The 19,694-nt window shown below is 43.0% G+C and overlaps 1 protein-coding gene across 1 annotated transcript in view; it reads right to left on the reverse strand.

The window, feature by feature from the left end:
- LOC122552159 (CD209 antigen-like protein C) overlaps positions 1 to 19,694 on the reverse strand; it is a 48,178-nt gene that overhangs the window by 24,857 nt on the left and 3,627 nt on the right. The window contains exons 2-3 of the mRNA XM_043694679.1: positions 12,104 to 12,175; positions 4,241 to 4,389 (exon numbers count right to left, since the gene is read on the reverse strand). Of these exons, the coding sequence (XP_043550614.1) occupies positions 4,241 to 4,389; positions 12,104 to 12,175 (221 nt within the window). The remainder of the gene's footprint in view (positions 1 to 4,240; positions 4,390 to 12,103; positions 12,176 to 19,694) is intronic.

A 19,694-nucleotide genomic window follows, 5' to 3' on the forward strand; every position in this document is an offset into this window, starting at 1 on the left:
GCTTTCCTTTATTGGTCAGAGTATTGAGTACAGGAGTTGGGAGGTCATGTTGCGGCTGTACAGGACATTGGTTAGGCCACTGTTGGAATATTGCATGCAATTCTGGTCTCCTTCCTATCGGAAAGATGTTGTGAAAACTTGAAAGGGTTCAGAAAAGATTTACAAGGATGTTGCCAGAGTTGGAGGATTTGAGCTACAGGGAGAGGCTGAACAGGCTGGGGCTGTTTCCCTGGAGCGTCGGACACTGAGGGGTGACCTTATAGAAGTTTACAAAATTATGAGGGGCATGGATAAGGCAGGTAGGCAAAGCCTTTTCCCTGGGGTTGGGGAGTCCAGAACTAGAGGGCATAGGTTTAGGGTGAGAGGGGAAAGATATAAAAGAGACCTAAGGGACAACGTTTTCACGCAGAAGGTGGTACGTATATCGAATGAGCTGCCAGAGGATGTGGTGGAGGCTGGTACAATTGCAACATTTAAGAGGCATTTGGATGGATATATGAATAGGAAGGGTTTGGAGGGATATGGGTCGGGTGCTGGCAGGTGGGACTATATTGGGTTGGGATATCTGGTCGGCATGGACGGGTTGGACCGAAGGGTCTGTTTCCATGCTGTACATCTCCATGACTCTATGACCAGGTTATAGTTCAACAGGTGTATTTGGAATCATTCAATTTCCTGGCGCTGCTTCGAAAGCTACTGATTCCAAACAAACCTGTTGGACTATAACCTGGTGTTGTGTGATTTTAACTCTGAGCAAGGAAGGTTACCTCAGAGTACACCGGGATCTAGATCAGATGGGCCAATGGGCCTAGGAGTGGCTGATGGAGTTTAATTTAGATAAATGTAAGTTGCTGCATTTTGGAAAAAGCAAATCAAGGCAGGACTTACACATTTAATGGTAAGGTCCTGGGCAATGTTGCTGAACAAAAAAGCCTTGGAGAGCAAGTTGATAGTTCCTTGAAAGTGGAATCGCCGGTTGACAGGATAGTGAAGAAGGCATTTGGTATGCTTTCCCTTATTGGACAGAGCGTGAGTGTTGGAGTTGGGAGTCATGTTACGGCTGTACAGGACATTGGTTCGGCTACTTTTGGAATATCGTCTCCAATTCTGGTCTCCCTCTGCTCCTTCAATTGTGGAGAACACAATTGAAAGACAGAATTTATAACAAAAGTGTGATGTAACTGAAAAATATCTTGATTGTTTGTTAAGTCTCTCATCTATCAGAATGACCGAGTTAGTATCACTTCTTTCACATGTAAATCGCTCCGAAAGCTAGTGCTTCCAATTAAACCTGTTGGACTATAACCTGGTGTTGTGTGATTTTTAATTTTGTACAAAGAAATGAAACTTGTTGGACCACAGCAGTGGTTCAAGAATGCAGCTGACCACCACCTTCTCAAGGGTAACTGGAGACAGCAGTGTGGCTCCTTGGTTAGCACTGCTGCCTCACAGTGCCAGGGACCCAGGTTCAATTCCACCATTGGGTAACTGTCTGTGTGGAGTTTGCACATTGTCCACATGGGATTCCTCTTGGTGCTCTGGATACTTTCCACATTCCAAAGTTGTGCAGATTAGGTGGATTGGCCTTGCTAAATTGCCCATTGTATCCAGGGATGTGTAGGCAATGTGGATTATCTGTGGGAAATGCAGGGTATAGGGTTGGGTCTGGATGGGATGCTCTTGTGAGGGTCAATGTGGACTTGATGGGCTGAATGAACTGCTGCCACACTGTAGGGAGTCTATGAACTAGGGAACAGCAATAAATGCTGGCCCAGCCAGCGATGCACAAATTACTGACTAAGAAAATGTTGAAATTCCATCTGACTAAATCCATGTTTCTCTCACATGATTTGCCTACATTATGATTTGCCTACATTACTCTTGCTACATATCCCTGATCTCTTGAAGAGCATTAAGGTGGATAAGTCCCCAGGGCCCAATGGTATCTACCTCAGATTATTGAGAGGCAAGAGAGAAGAGTGCTGGAGCCTTGACCAAGACTTGTCTTCATTAGCCACAGGAGAGGTCCTCAAGGACCGGCGAGTAGCTGATGTTATTCCTTTGTTCAGGAAGGGATAATCCAGGAAACAATAGACCGGTGAGTCTCATATCAATGCTTGGGAAATTATTGGACAGAATTCTTTGGGATAGGACTTACACACATTTGGAAAGGCATGGCCTAATTATGGACAGTCAGCCTGACTTGGTGCAGGGCAGGCCAGGTCTAACAAACTTGGTTGAAGTTTTCGAGGAGGTGACAAAGGCAATCAATGACGGTAGTACAGTGGATGTTATCTAGATGGATTTTACTAAGACTTTCGACAAGGTCCCTCATCCAGTAGATTAAGATACATGAGACACCTGGCCTCATGGATTCAGAATTGCCTTGCCCATACAAAGTGGTGGAAGGGTGTTTTACTGGCCAGAGGTCAATGACTAGTGGTGTTCCACAGGGATCTGTAAAGGGACCTGTATTTGCGATATATATACATGATATGGATGAAAATGTAGATGGGTTGGACAGTGAGTTTGCAGGTGACACAAAGATCGGTGGAGTTGTGGATACTATAGAAGGTTGTCAAAGGATACTCTGTGATATAGATTAGTTGCAGATGTGGATGGAGTTATGGCAGAAGGTGTTTACTCTGGGCAAGAGTGAGACTTTGGGAGACCAAATGTTAAAGAAAAGTATACAGTGGATGGCAGGACCTTGAACAGCATTGACATGCAGAGAAGTGTTGGGGTTCAAGACCATAGCTCCCTGAAAGTTGTCATGCAAGTAGATAAGGTGGTGAAGAAGGTGTATGGCATGCTTGCCCTTATTGGTTGGAGAACTGAGTACAAGATTCAGAATGTCATGTTGCAGATTTATAAGGCTTTGGTTAGGCCATACTTACAGTATTGCATTCAATTCTGGTTGTCACATTACAGGAAGGATATGGAGGCTTTGGAGAGGATGCAGGAGAGATTTACCAGGATGCTGCCTAGATTAGATTACATTACAGTGTGGAAACAGGCCCTTCAGCCCAACAAGTCCACACCGACCCGCCGAAGCGAAACCCACCCATACCCCTACATTTACCCCTTACCTAACACTACAGGCAATTTAGCATGGCCAATTCACCTGACCTGCACATCTTTGGGCTGTGGGAGGAAACTGGAGCACCCGGAGGAAACCCACGCAGACACGGGGAGAACGTGCAAACTCCACACAGTCGCCTGAGGCGGGAATTGAACCCGCATCTCTGGCGCTGTGAGGCAGCAGTGCTAACCACTGTGCCACCGTGCCGCCCTAGATGAGCTATAAGGAGAAGCTGGACAAACTAGGGTTGTTTTCTCTGGAGTGACAGAGGCTCGGGGAGACTTTTTTTTATAGACAGTGGTAGGAGTCTGGAACAGGCTGCCAGGGATGGTGTTGGAGGCAGATACAATAGGGCCATTTAAGGGACTTTTAGATTGGCACATGAATATGCAAGGAATGGAGGGATATAGACCAAGGGCAGGCTGATGGGTTTAATTTAATGTGGTGTCATGTTTGGCACATCATGGGCCGAAGGGCCTGTTCCTGTGCTATGTTCCTTCTATAGGTTATTTAATTGTCCACCACTTTTCATGACTGGATGTGACAGGACCACAGAGCTGAATTCTGACCCGTTGGTGTGAGCTCACTTAGCTCCGGCTATCACATGTTGCTTATCCTGTTTAGCAAGCAAGTAATCCTGTTTGGTAGCTTCACCAGGGTGAAGTCTCATTTATTTCGGTATGCCTAGTGCTCATGTAGTATGATCTCCTGCACTCTACATTGAACCAAGGTTGGTCTCCTGGCTTGTTGATATGTTGTGTGGGGGATATGCTGGGCCATGATGTTGCAGACTGTGCTGGGGTATGATTCTGCTGCTGTTGCAGATGGCACCCCGTGCCTCATGAATGCCCAGTTATAAGTTTCCAGTTTATTCACAATCTGTTCCATTTAGCATGGTGATCATGCTACACTACATGATACACATTATCCTCATGAGTACACATCCTTGACATTCCCACAAAGAAGGATACTGGACAGGGAGTGGAATCTGACATGAACGCAAATGATCGTCCAAGATTGATTTGAATAATAGGGCAGGATTTGGGCTGATGTTGTTGCACTTTACTTCTTATATTCTCTCTCTCTGAATTCCTGATTTGACATTTTCTGTGAGGTCACTGAGGAATTGGTGAGTTCAAAACTGTTTGAATCTCTTACCTGTTTCCAACGCCTATTAATGACAACAAGATTGGCATCCAGTGATGCACAGGATCTCTGGGCCTCTGTCCAATTCTTGCTTTCTGATGAAAAGTAATAACAGTTTCGTTGAAATCGCCTCCAGTCTTCAGGACACTCCCTCGATAGTTCTGTGAGGACATGGAAATAAATGTTTTGAGGCTGGAAAATCAGTTCACCCAACACAATGGTTTGTAACTGAAGACCTGTAGATCCCAATCCCAGAAGCAACTCGCCAGTCCCAGAATTCACCAGGATCAGTTGATCTTGCAGCAGTTAATTAGAGAGAGCCAGAGGGGGAAGCAGTCAGAGAAGGATTTACAGCGGAGAAGATTTGGTAAGCAGGATAGAAAAGGAGTGAGAAATATAGGGGCCTTGGGTAAGGGTGGTGTAGTGAAGCATGCGAGTAGAGGCTGCAAAGAAAAGGGACATTTGAGAGCCTAGGGCATCACCTGAACAACAAGCTCAGTGTCATTCAATGACTCAGCTAAAAATCACTTGAGGCACCCCTTTAGGAATAAGCTGTTGAGAAGTTTCTAGGTTTGCTTTACACAGTTTAGTTTCATGAAGTATACATGGGGATGCTAGGCTTCACCTGACAAAGGGGCAATGCTCCAAAGCCCTGTGATTTCAAATACACCTTGTGGAAGATAATCCAGTGTAGTGTGACGTCTAAGCTTTCCATGAAGATGGATGAGAAGGGCTGCATGTGGGCCATGCATTGACAGACTGTGGAAGTCAATAATTCTGCTCCTGTTGGTGGCCCACAGCATTTTGTGGATGCCCGGTTTTTGCCAATTAAGTTGCTCATGGACTATCCCATTCTGTGCGGTGACAGTGCCAGACTCCACAATGGAGGGTGTTCTCAATGTGTTAATAGGAGTTTGATTTCTTCAGGACTGTTCCAGTGTTCATTCCTACATGTGTCACAGTGGAGAGACAAAGTCTGTACTGCGTGGGCTGGGTGAGGAAGAGTACAAACAGTATCTGTCATCACAATGATTTCCTCACTGTTAAAGGGCAATTCTGGAGGTTTTCACACTCATCCACTGACTGTACCGCTGAGTAACAATAGACAGTGGGCTCTGAAACCACAGCAGGTCACACTTTGTGCACTGGTACCTTCAGCCCATCCTCCCAGCACGATACAATGTCGAGTTGAAGATTGAGTGGTGTGTGTGACACTGGGAGACACTCTTGCCCACTTGACCAAAAGCCATAATCCTTTGTGAAGACAGAGGTTAATGTTGAGGACTCGGAGAAATTCTCACATGACTAATTGTCAATCTGATTGGTCAGTTCTGTTGACAATTGGACACTTTAAATACAGTTGATCAGGAATTTCGATGCTACATGGAGCTGAATAGGGTTCTGCAGCTTTCAATCAGCTGAGTCTTATCCTTAACAAAGTTGACAGCAGCATTTCACCTGATTTTATAACTGAAGACCTTACTGATCCACTTCAGAGATCATTAGTAAAGTTTGGTGGGAGTGAGACAGACTACGTAGGTGCTAGCAAGTTCCTGCTGCCTTAAGCACACTGGAGAACCAAGATTACTTTCCTTTGGTAACAACTTGTCCTCACCATTTAACCCTTCAAACACGGCTAACCCTCTAATTAGTCAGACCTGACCTTAAATAAATAACTGAAGTTGTATTTGGGTCTGTCAGGGCACAGGCTCTGAGGAAATCTCCCGATGGAAGCTCAGAGTGGGGCCCGGGCACCTCATTTAAATTCTCCGTGGCAGTTTCCTGTCCAAAATCGATGAAAAGTCCTTATCCCCATTTTACAAAAAGGATACAGAGGCACTGGAGAATATGTGTGAAAGGTTCATGGGGACTATACAGAAGGTGAGAGGCTATTTTTATCGGGGCCCGGTCTTTCAGAAAACAGAAATCTGAGCAGGGAACCTGCAGAGACGTTGAAAATTATATACGGGTTTGACAACATAGACTTCAAGAAGATGTTTCCCTTTGTTAGGAATCAAAGATTAGAGGAGCTACAATGCAGATCTTGCCACCGCAATGAAACGGTTTCAACAAATGCCATAAATACATTACAGATGAAAATAGATGAGCACATCAGGGGGAGTGGAATAGAGGTTACATTGAAAGAGGGAGTTGATGTCAGGCTGGGAGATGTCTAAAATGAAGCATAAACATCAATGTGCATCAGTCAATCCAAAGAAAGTTCAAAAGGCATAATTTTATTGACATCACAACTGAAATTTCTTCAATATTATTAACAATGATGTCCTGGTGATTCATTTTCAATTCCTGAAGAGACTGATGAAACCAGGGTGTGCTGACAAGGCAATGTGACACAGTGGGGCAAGATGGCGGGACACTTTGATGTGCCATTCATACAAAATGAAACTAAAGTGTCCACCAATTGACCTGATCCTCTCTGGATTCCTGGCTTCTGGTCATTAGCAAAGCCCTGGTCTTAGGCAATCGTGGTCACCCAGCAGTAGGGCCGTGGACTGTGTGGGTCAACTGCACCGCAGTTTTTCTAAGTGGGCCAATGAGAAGACACCTCTGGACACCAGCATTTATTAATAAAACTGTTTGGCTGTTGAAAATTATTGGAGAGGATTCGGAGAGACAGGATTTATGATTCGGACAGCACGTTGGTCAGTGGTCAGCACTGCTGCCTCACAGCACCTGGGATCCAGGTTCAACTTTAGCCTCGGGCAGTCTGTGTGGAGTTAACACATTCTCCCTGAGTGTGTGTGGGTTTCTTCCCACAATCCAAAGATGTGCACGTTAGGTCAAATGGCCATGCTAAATTACCCACAATGTTAGGGGATGCATAAGATTAGGTGCATTTGTCGGGGTAAATGTAGAGTAATAGGGTAAGGGAATGGGTCTGGGTGGGTTACTCTTTGGAGTGTCAGTGTGCACTATTGAGCCAAATAGCCTGTTTCCACACTATAGGAATTCTATGATTACTTGGAAAACCATAGTTTGATTAGAGATAATCAACATGGCTTCATGCCTCATAAGCATTATTTAATTCTTTAAGGATGTGACAAACACATTGATGAAGGTAGAACAGTGGATATGGTATACATGGATCTTAACAAGGTGTTTGATAAGGTTCCCCATGGTAGGCTCATTCAGAAATGAGGAGGCATGGGATATGGGGAAATTTAGCTAACTGGATAAAGAATTGGCAAGCCCATAGAAGACAGAGGGTGCCAGTAAAGGGATAGTATTCAGCCTGGAGCTCGGTGACCAGGCGTGTGTCACAGGGATTTGTTCCAGGACCTCTGCGCCTTGTGATTTTTATAAATGAATTGGATGAAAGTAGAAGGGTGGGTAAGTTTGCTGATGACAAGAAGGTTGGTGGAGTGGCGGATAGTGTGGAGGGCTGATTTCGGTTGGAATGGGACATTGACAGGATGCAGAATGGACTAACATGTGGTGGATGGAGTTCAACCTGGAAAAGTGTGAAGTGATTCATTTTGGAAGGTCAAATTTTAATACAGAGTTAAAGGCAGGATTCTGGGCAGTACAGAATTCTTGGTACAGAGAAATCTCAGGGTCCATGTCTGTAGATCCCTCAAAGTTGCCAACCAACTTGATAGGGTTATTAAGAAGGCTTGTGGTATGTTGGCTTTCATTAGCATGGGGATTGGGTTTAAGAGCCACGAGGTCATTGAATCCTATTGATTGGGATTCACTTAGTGTTCTTCTCTAGTTGAAGAAGAATTTGTATGGTGCACCCAGGAGGGTTTTATAGAGCAGTATGTAAATAGTCCAACTCAGGATAGAGCCACACTGGAACTGGTGTTGGGGAATGAGCCCAGCAAGGGGGTTTGAAGTTTCACTAGGGGATTACTCTGGGAATTGTTATGAAGATGTGGGTATACTTTATCTTTAAAAGAGTTAAGAGCTAGCAGAACTACCTGACAGCACCAAGTGTTCAGAATAAAGTAACAATGTAACGCTTGGTCGAAAGCTAGATTATCTGGGTTGCCTGGAAACGACAAAACAGATTCGAATTAGACCAATCAATTTAAACTATGCCCCAAAAAATACCAAACTTCAATCAAGTTTGAATTCAGCATATTGACAACCTGATGCTTCGGGGGTATAAAGGCCCGGGAAAACTGAAAAGGTGGGACAGCTACCAAGCCACCAGTGTCTGTAGACTGCCCAAAGACAAGCTCTCTTAAAGGTACCTTTATCGATCAGTAACCTGTGAAACAGAAATTCCCAAGAAGAAGAAAAGAGGACCAAGGAAGAGAAGCCCCGACATCTGGCTGGTTTTGAAAACTTGAAGTTTTGATAAATCTTAATAGGATGGTTTTATCGGACTAGTATTGTAGAAGGGGAAGGTAAAAGATAGGTTAGAGGAAGGAGTTGTAAATAGTTGTTAGTTAATTATTCTCTGTTATACCTTAAGAAATAAAGTTGTTAATTTTTACTTTAAATAATTCTTGGCCTCTCAAATTTTCAGATTATTGCACGGGATAAACATTTTTTTGTGTTGCTGGTTTTAATTAAGCAGGAAAGGTTTAGCCCATGTCGTAACAGTTTGGGGGCTCGTTGTTGGGATTTTAACTTGTTCAGACAGAATTGAATAAATCTGGGAATACGAAAAATCCCAGCAGATTTAAACACTTGCAGGTTAGTGTCCTTTAACACAGGTGAAGTCCTGGAGGACTGGAGAATTGCTAATTTTGTGACCTTGTTTAAGAAGGATAGCAGGGATAATCCAGGTATTTATAGACCAGTGAGCCTGATGTCAGTGGTAGGGAAACTGCTGGAGAAGATACTGAGGGATAGGATCTATTTACATTTGGAAGAAAATGGGCTTATCAGTGACAGGCAACATGGTTTTGTGCAGGGAAGGTCATAGCTTACCGACTTAATAGAATTTTTTGAGGAAGTGACAAAGTTAATTGATGAGGGATGTAGGTGTCACATACATGGACTTCAGTAAAGCTTTTGATAAGGTTCCCCATGGTAGGCTGATAGAGAAAGTGAAGTCGCAAGGATCCAGGGTGTACTAGCTAGGTAGATAGAAAACTGACTGGGCAGTAGGAGACAGAGAGTAGTCATGGAAGGGAATTTCTCAAAATGGAGAACTGTTTCCAGTGGTGTTCCACAGGGATCCATGTTGGGACCATTGTTGTTTGTGATATACATAAATGATCTGGAGAAAGGTATAAATAGTCTGATTTGCAAGTTTGCAGATGACAGTAAGATTGGCAGAGTGGCAGATCATGAAGGGGACTGCCCGAGAATGCAGCGGAATAGAGATAGATTGGAGAGTTGGGCAGATGGAGTTCAATTAGGCAAATGCAAGATGATGCATTTTGGAAGATCCAATTTAAGAGCTAACAAATGGTAAATGGAAATGCCCTGGGGAAAATTGATATACAGAGAGATTTGTGTTTGCAGGTCCATTGTACCTTGAAGGTGGCAACGCAGGTCGATAGAGTGGTCAAGAAGGCAAATGACATGCTTTCCTTCATCTGTCAGGGTATTGAGTGCAAGAGTTGGCAGGTCATGTTACCATTGTATAGGACTTTGGTTCAGTCACATTTGGAATACTGCATATAGTTCTGGTTGCCACATTACCAGAAGGATGTGGATGCTTTGGAGAGGGTGCAGAGGAGGCTCACCAGGAATGGAGGGTGCTAGATATGAAGAGAGGTTGAGTAGATTAGGATTATTTTCATTAGTAAGATGGAGGTTGAGGGGGTGGGGGGAGGGGGTACCGCATCAAGGTCTACAAAATCATCAGAGGTATAGACAGGGTGGATAGCAAAAAGCTTGTTCCCTAGAGTGGGGGACTAAATTACTGGTTCGTGGTGAGAGGGCAAAATCATTTTGAAGATGTGCGCGAGACGCTTTTTATGCAGAGGATGGTGGGCGACTGGAACGCACTGCCAGCAGAGGTGGTAGAGGTGAGCATGATAGCGTCAGTTCAGATGTATCTAGACAGATACATGATACAGATCCTTAGCAAATAGAGATGGGTTGGCACAGTGGCTCAGTGGATAGCACTGCTACCTCACAGTGCCATGGACCCAGGTTCAATTCCAGCCTCTGACGACTGTCTATGTGGAGTTTTCACATTCTCCCCATGTCTGCGTGGGTTTCCTCCAGGTGCTCCCACTTTCTCCCACAATCCAAAGATGTGCAAGTTAGGTGAGTTGGCCATGTAAATTGCCCATAGTGTTCAAGGAGTATAGGTTACGTGCATTTGGGGTAAATGTAGACTAATAGGGTAGGGGAATGAGTCTGGGTGGGTTACTCTTTGGACAGTCAGTGTGGACATGTTAGGCCAAATGGCCTGTTTCCACATTGTAGGGATATAGGTTTAGATAGAGGATCTGGATTGGCACAGGCTTGGAGGGTTGAAAAACCTGTTCATGTGTTGTAATTTCTTTTTTCCTTGTTATGCTGCAGCCCTTTTCAGTCCTGCTTAGTCCACACTTGGAATACTGTGTTCAGTTCTAGTCGCCTCATTAGAGGAAGGATGTGGAAGCTTTAGACAGGGTGCAGAGGAGATTTCCCAGAATGCTGCTGAGACTGGAGGGCATGCCTTATGAACAAAGGTTGAGGGAGCTTGGGCTTTTCAGATTAGTGCAAAGAAGGATGAGAGGTGACTTGATAGAGGTGTACAAGATGATGAAAGGCATCATCTGGATAAAGTGAATAGTAAGTGATTTTTTTTCCCAGGGCAGAAATGGCAATCACAAAGGGGCATAATTTTAATGTGATTGGAGGAAGGTTTAGAGGAGAGGTCAGAAGTCAGTTCTTTACAGAGGGCGGTGGGTGAATGGAATGCACTGCCAGCAGTGGTAGTAGTTGAGTCAGATACATTAAGCGACTTTTGATTAGGCAAATAGGTGATAGCAAAATGAAGTTATGAAAGTCAATTTGATTTTAAGAGTCGGATAAAAGGTCGGCACAACATCGAGGGCTGAAGAGCCTGTGCTGTGCTGTACTATGTTCTAAAAACTGCACAAGAGCTTCCAACCCAGGAATACAGAAAGGAGGAAATCATTTACTGATATTATCACATCACATAGAAGCACATTTTGCATGAAAAACTGGTAATAACTATTTGTGCTGTATTATCAATTCACTTGGTGCTATGGAAAATAAAGAGCATGAAACCAAGGGAAGGGTTAAAGCATGGAGACCACTGCTGATCTGTTGCAAGCGGTCTGTGGAATGCAAGATGGGATAAGAACAGTGGAATGCTCTTACACCAATTAGCAGAGTAAGGCTGAGGCTGACAGGTCGCTTTGGCAAGATGCTTGCTAAGTATCATAACAGCAGGATTGGGACCATAAATATTTGGGACATAACATTAAATATCAAATTAATAGTTAGTAGAGTCAGCCTGCTTGAGACTATTGACAATAAATACCTAATCATGACATTAGGAAAATATTAAGTAGGGTCTGGAATGAAAGACCATTGTTGCAAAAGCTGACACTAAATATCTAATCGTGACATTAGAATAACATTAAATAGAATGTAGGAAAAACTATAGGAGCACAACTAAAGAGATAATGGGAACTAACATCACTGGTTTATCGTGTAGCTAGAGTGAGGAGCTTTAATTAATGTAGTTGGACATACTGATAAGCTAACAGAAACATGATAAAAAAGGTATAAAAAACCACAGACCCTGAGGTTCATGGGCATTCAAGTATCTGTTTTCTGTGTGTCACAGTTTTTTGTTTGTAAATAGAAAGACCTACTTCTTGAAGAATTCTCAGTGTTTCCTGGTGATTCTCTACATTTTCTCCACGACAATCCCAGTGCTTACCAATTTGATAGATGTTTTACTCTGTAACAGTAAGAGTAACTTACTCTTCTTCAGCTGTGAAATATCATTCCAAAGTTCATCAAGTGATCTGTTTGTCTTCTCAGTTAATCCTGTAACTGAAAGTGGAACAACAATTTAGATGACATGATGGTCTAACTCCAAGAGGTCACCATCAGCATCCTGTGGCAGATGCTTATGGTCTAAATCAGAAATGAAAAATCAGCATAAAGTGACTGTCCTTCCCTCTGTTCCCATTCTGATTCTTTGAAGTGTGATGTACACGATCAGAACACATAAATATTGGTGAATGTTTCCCAAAGTACAGAGGATGGCAGGAATATCCTATAAGGAGAGGTTGATTCAACAGGGCCTGTATTCACTTGAGTTTAGAAGGCTGAGAGGGGATCTGATTGAAATGTACATAATTCCAACAGGGATGGACAGACTAGATGTAGAAAGGATATTTTCCTCATTGTGAAGTCAAAAACAAGGGGGGCACAGTCTCAGATACAGGGTGGACCATTTAGGATTGAGACCAGGAAACATTTCTTCACTTTGAGGCTGGTAAATCTGTGGCATATGTTGGCACAGAAGGCTGTGGCAATTGGTCACTGAATATATTCAAAAAAGAGATTTTAAACACCTCCACAGATCTCGATAACTCATCACCAAGTCACTATTGCCTTACACATGGTTAGTACTTGACTAGTCCAGCTTCCTCACAGCCAGCTCTCAGAGCGAACAGCATGATATTTCTGACACTTCTGTTTATATCTGTCAGCCAGGGCTCCCTGATTGTACCAGGTTAACAGCCCCAATCAGGGAACTCATATCCTATGAGTCCTATTGGCTGACCTTATTCCAATCACTAAACCCTTCCCCCTCTAAATCCAGGAACGTAGGCATGTTCTTTTTCTCATAGCCTCTCCTGGGGATTTTTCACACTGGGTACGGTTCCTCCGACTCAGCATCGGATATGGGCAGGACGTACTGCACTGTAGTCTGCCTCTTGGACTTGGAGTGTCTCAGAAGATCAAGGCTTCTATGATGTGACATCTACTGTGTCTGACTCAGAGTCCAAGGTTTCTTCAATGTGAGGCAGTGGGAGTGATCCCGTGGGTTCTGACAACCTTCCTGGCTGTTCTGATCAGCCGGGTATGTTGAGGAAAGCTTGTCTGCTGAGTCAGTATGGGTGGAAGTTAGGAACAGCAAAGGAGCAGCCACCTCATTGGGGATTTTCTACAGACCCCCTAATAGCAGTGGAGAGATTGAAGATCTCATAGGCTGGCAGATTTTGGAAAAATGCAGATGTAGCAGGGTTGTTGTTATGGATGACTTCAACTTTCCCAACATCAACGGGAACCTCCTTAGTGCAGATGGTTTCGATGGAGCCATTTTTGTCAGGTGTGTTCAGGAGGGTTTCCTTACTCAGTATGCAGACAGGCTGACAAGGGGAGAGGCCATTTGGATTTGGTGCATGGCAATGAGCCAGGACAGGTGTCAGATCTCACAGCGGGAGAGCACTTTGGTGAGTGACCACAACGGCCTCACATTTACTATAGCCATGGAGAGGTAAAGGAGCAGTTACCATGGCAAAATATTTAATTGGGGAAAAGGAAATTATTACATTATCAGACATGAGTTGGGAAATACAGATTGGGAGCGTTTGTTCCACAGAAAGGGCACAACAGATATGGGGAAACTGTTTCAGGAACAGTTGCGAGTGATGCATAAATTTGTTCCTCTGAGGCAGGCAAGAAGGGGTAAGATTAAAGAGCTTTAGATAACGAGAACAGAGGTGCTTCTCGTCAAAAGGAAGCAAACAGCTTATGTAAGGTGGAGGAAGCAAGGATTTAGCACAGCTTTAGAGGTTTACAGGTTTACAGGTCTCCCTAATCCTTCCTTGGCGGGAAGGATTAGGGAGAACCCAAAGGCATTTTACTCATATATGAGGAATGAGAGAATGATCAGGGAGAAGGTAGGACCAGTCACGGATAGCGTAGAGAACTTGTGCGTGGAGTCTGAGCAGATAAGGGACCCCTAAATGAAAATTTTGCTTCAGTTTTCACTAAGGAAAGGGACCTTGTTGTGAGTGAGAACTTTGAGGAGCTGGGAAACAGGCTTGAACAGATAGAGATTGAGGAGGATGATGTGCTGGAAATTTTGGCAAACATTAAGACTGCTAAGTCCTCAGGCCCAGACCAGATTTATCTTAGGTTGCTCCGGGAAGTGAAAAAGGAGATTGCTAAGCTGCTGGTGAACATATTTGCTTCCTCACTCTCCACGGCAGTTGTACTGGAGGATTGGAGGGAGGCGAATGTTGTTCCTCTTTTCAAGAAGGGTAATAGGGAAATCCCTGGAAATTACAGACCAGTCAGTCTTACATCTGTGGTCAGCAAAGTTTTGGAAAGAATTCTGAGGGATAGGATTTATGACTATATGGAAAAAACATAGCATGATTAAAGGCAGTCAGCATGGCTTTGAAGGGGGCAGGTCATGCCTCACCAATCTTATTGAGTTCTTTGAGGAGGTGACGAAACAGGTTGACGAAGGTTGGACTCTGGCATTGATGTATATGCACTTCAGCAACCATTTGATAAGGTGTCCCATGGTAGGCTTATTCATAAAGTCAGGAGGTATGGGATACAGGGAGATTTGGCTATCTGGATTCAGAATTGGTTGGCTGACAGAAGGCAGAGAGTGGTTGTAGATGGAAAGTACTGTGTCTGGAGGTTATTGGTGAGTAGTGTTCTGCAGGGCTCTGTTCTTTGCCTCTGCTCTTTGTAGTTTTTATAAATGACTTGGATAAGTAGGTTGACAGGTAGGTTAGTAAATTTGCCAATGACACAAAGGTTGGAGGTGTCATTGATAGTATCGAGGGCTGTTGAAGGCTGCAGTGCGTCATTGACAGGATGCAGAGCTGGGTGAGAAATGGCAGATGGAGTTCAACCTGGACAAATGCGAAGTGATGCAAAAGTGCATCAACTCATATTGCCAGTGGGTTATAGAAAGATGATGTTGCGAGGTAGTGCATCAGCTACTAGCAGGGGTCATTTAGGAATGAGAAAAACAGAAGCTAAAATACAAAAGTATTTTTGCTGGCCTGGACTGCACAAGGTTGTAGTTGAATTTTGCCAGATATGTCAGATATGTCCAGGTAATTGGAAAACCACAGGCAGAAATAAAACCTGGACTTTTAATCGCTATTCCTGCATTTGAGGAACCTTTTATAAGAGTCTTAATTGATTGCGTAGGACCCCTACCTAAAACAAAAAGTGGGAATCAGTATTTGTTAACAATAATGGATGTGACGACTAGATTTCCAGAGGCTGTTCCATTACACAACATCACAACTGAATGGATTATAGAGAAACTCAAATTTTTCACTAGATATAGACTACCCACAGAGATACAATCAGATCAAAGATCAAACTTCACAGCAAAATTATTCAAGATGTTATGGACAGCTTAGAAATAAAACAATTGAAATCTACTGCATACCTTCCAGAGTCGCAGGGAGCGCTTGAAAGGTGGCAACAGACATTAAGGACCATGTTGAGGACTTATAGTCAAGACTATCCAGATATTTGGGATAAGGGAATTCCATTTGTGTTTTTTGTGATCAGAGATGCACCAAATGCATCAGCCAAATTCAGTCTGTTTGAATTAGTTTTTGGGCATGAAGTGAGAGGACTGCTAAAATTGATTAAGGAGAAATTGGTAAGTCAGAATTCAGAAACCACATATTTGTACTGTGTGTCAAATTTTAGAGATCAATTAAATAGAGAGGGGGAGTTAGCTAGATAGTATCACAGCATACAATAAACTGGAAGCAGAAAAGAAATCAAAAACTGGCAATTTTGCTATCAGGAATAAGGTGTTGTTGTTACTTCCAGTGATAGGTGAACTTTTAAAAGTGTGGTTTTGTGGACCTTATTAAGTCAAAAGGAAATTGAGTGAGGTGAACTATTTGATAAGGACTCCAGACAGAAAGAAGTCTCACAGAGTGTGCAATTTCAATCTGCTCAAAAGATATTTTGACAGGGAAGGAAAGCCAAAGGAGACTGTGTTATTGGTTCCAACGCAGAGTAAAGAACCAAGTTCAGAGGATTCTGAATTGGACATTCCACAAATTAAATTGGACGTTGAGGAAATTGTCATAAATTGAGATAAATTATTGAGTTACTTTCCAGAGAAAACCGAAATGACCTGAGTTATTACTATCACATGGGGAGATATATGGAAATAACCTGGGAAGTACTAATCTAATTATGCATAATATAGATATAGAAGATGCTATTCCTATTAAGCAACATCCTTACAGGCACAACCCTCTAAAGTTGGCACAGGTTCAAAAGGAGGTTGAACGCATGCTCCAAGATGATAAAATTGAAGTGAGTTACAGGGACTGGAGCTCACCCATTGTAATGGTGCCAAAACCAGATGGTACCCATTGGTTACATGTGGACTATTGCAAAGTCAATGCAGTTACAAAGACTGATGCATATCCGATTCCGCATTTGGAAAACTGTGTTGAGAAGGTGGGACAACCAACTAATATTTGTAAGTTGAACTTGCTCAGAGGATGCTGGCAGGTACCTTTGTCAGAACGAACAAAGTCAATTTTGGCTTTTGTAATGCCGAATGGACTGTATCAGTTTAAAGGCATGCAATTTGGTATGAAAAATGAACAAGCCACATTTCAGAGACTAAGCAATAAGGTCATTGCCAGAATACCTAATTATGTCGTGTATATATTGAAGGCCTGGTGATTTTTAGTCACACATGGAAGGGACATATGCAACATTTATCGGACATGTATGATTGACTTCGGAAGGCAGGCTTGGTGATAAACATGGCTAAAAGTGAATTTGCCGAAGTCCAAGTCACCATCCTATGCCATGTTTTTGAATATGGACTAATGGCCTAATGGGATGCAAAAACAAAGATAATTGGGGTGTTTCCCATACCATCGACAAAAAGAGCAGTACTACAGTACCTGGGAGTGAATGGATTTTATCGAAAATTCGTACCAAATTTGAGCAGTGTCGCTGCTCCGCTCACTGAGTTGCTAAAGAAAGGCAAGAGGTTTCAGTGGACAACAGACTGTCAGAAGGCATTTGACAGCCTGAAAGCTGTGGTAACCAATGCCCCAGTACTAGCCACACCTAATTATCAAAGACATTTAAGGTAGCTATAGATGCAAGTGATGTGGGTGTCAGTGCTGTGCTCCAGTAAGAAGACAATGAGAAAATAGAAAGACCTGTCAGATATTTTTTCAGGAAACTGAACATTCATCAGCAGAAATATTTGACAGTTTAGAAGGAGACTTTGAGCTTGGTGTTGGCATTAGAACATTTCAAAGTTTATGTTACCAATCACGAATATGAGACAATCATATTCACTGATCATAACCCATTGAAGTTTGTACAGAAATTTAAGGACAAAAATACCAGATTGTTTAGATGGAACTTGTTGCTACAGCCATTCAATGTGAAAATTGTGCAGGTGGCAGGACGAGAAAACATTATTGCTGATGCATTATCAAGACTCGAATGAGAAATGGAGGCATTCAGTGGCAGGAGTACAACAGATTGAAATGGAATTAGTGTTGCATATTTGTAGTCAATGTAATGCACGAGTGTTGTAGAGTAAGATTAAAGAGTTTTAAAATGAAGCCATCTTTGGATATTGATGATTCATCTCTTTTTAAGGGGGAAGGTGTGACGGAGCTGTTCTTTTGAAAAAAGGACCACACAACCTTGTTAGAGAGGTCAAAAAAGACACAGACTCCGAAAAGTCTAAGTTTAAGGGTTTTAGGACCAGTTTGATTATAGGTAACAGATGTTGCCTCAGGCAACAGGTTTCAAGTTTTTGAAAAAACACTTGTACAATGAAAGAGGAGTGGCCAGTTCTCCCAGCTCAGCTTTTCTCTGGGTTGGTTTGGTTTGGATTTTCGCAGTAGTGTTGAAAAAGACTGCTGAATCCAAAGGAGCCAGTCCATGTTGATCTGTCTCTGACTTCTCTCAGTAAGAAACTGTGTTTGATATTATCTTTTGTGCCAAGGGGTATTTATGGAGATGGTTGCAAGGATTTGGAACGGCATCATTAAGTTGGGATGATCTGTTGGGTTTTTGGATCAGTTACGTTATTCTATATTCTGTTCTCTTTTGTGTTTCATCCCGTAATCTTGTAAACATATTTAAAACTATGTGGGTTAGCAAGCTGCATCACTCCTGAAATATTTGTGTCATACCTGCTTAAAACAATTAGCAAAGCTAGGATCTGGGCCACTTTCTTGAGGGGGTCCGGCCTGGTCTTCAATGGGCATCCACAATGACTAATAACAAAAAGCCCATTAAAGGGCCAGTAAAGTTAACATTCAGCAAGTCCAGGCCATTCTGGTGAATGTGGTATCATGCTGGTGATAATTTTTGTCCATGTTAGTGCTCTGAGCACTATCCCAACAACGTGGTGATATCTATATCCAGAGGGGAATTTCTGTGTGGAGGTTGCACACTCTCCCTGTGCCTACCTAGTTTCCCTTCAGGTGATTTAGTTTCCCCCACAGTCCAAAGGTATGCTGGTTAGGTTAGGTGGACTGGCCATGCTAAATTGCCCATAGTGACCAAATGACCAAGTTGATTGATGAAGGAAGGCCTGTTGATGTCATATACACGGACTATAGTAAGCATTTGATAAGTTTCCCCATGGTAGACTAATGGAAAAAGTGAAGTCACGTGGTGTGCAGGGTGTTCTAGCTAAGTGGATAAAGAACTGGTTGAGCAACAGGAGACAGAGAGTAGTAGTTGAAGGGAGTTTCTCGAAATGGAGAAAGGTGACCAGTGGTGTTCCACAGGGTCCACTGTTGTTTGTAATATACATAAATCATCTGGAAGAGGGCACTATTGGTATGATCAGCAATTTTACAGATGACACAAAGATTGATGGAGTAGCAGAAAGCATAAGGAACTGTCAAAGAATACAGGAGAATATAGATAGATTCGAGAGTTGGGCAGAGAAGTGGCAGATGGAGTTCAATCCAGGCAAATGTGAGGTGATGCATTTAGGCAAGATTAATTCTAGAGCGAATTATACAATGAACGGTAGAGCCTTGGGAAAAGTTGATGGGCAGAGAGATCTGGGAGTGCAGGTCCATTGTACCCTGAAGATTGCTGCACAGACGGATAGAGTGGTTGAGAAGATATATGATATGCTTGCCTTCATTGGACGGGGTATTGAGTATAAGAGCTGGCAAGTCATGTAAAAATCGTACAAGACATTGGTTCAGCCGCATTTAGAATACTGTGTACAGTTCTGGGCGCCACATTACCAAAAGGATGTGGACGCTTTGGAAAGGGTGCAGAAAAGGTTTACAAGCTGTTGCCTATTATTGAAGGTGCTAGCTATGAAGAGGTTGAGTAGGTTAGGTTTATTTTCATTAGAAAAAAGGAGATTGTGGGGGGACCTAATTGAGGTTTACAAAATGTTTGTGCGAAGATTTGTAGCTCGGGTGCTCGTTGTTGTGGTTCTGTTCGCCGAGCTGGAAGTTTTTGTTGCAAACGTTTCGTCCCCTGGCTAGGCGACATCATCAGTGCTTGGGAGCCTCCTGAGAAGCACTTCTTTGATGTTTCC

This window comes from Chiloscyllium plagiosum, chromosome 8, assembly GCF_004010195.1.
Source record: "Chiloscyllium plagiosum isolate BGI_BamShark_2017 chromosome 8, ASM401019v2, whole genome shotgun sequence".
Classification (NCBI taxonomy): domain Eukaryota; kingdom Metazoa; phylum Chordata; class Chondrichthyes; order Orectolobiformes; family Hemiscylliidae; genus Chiloscyllium; species Chiloscyllium plagiosum.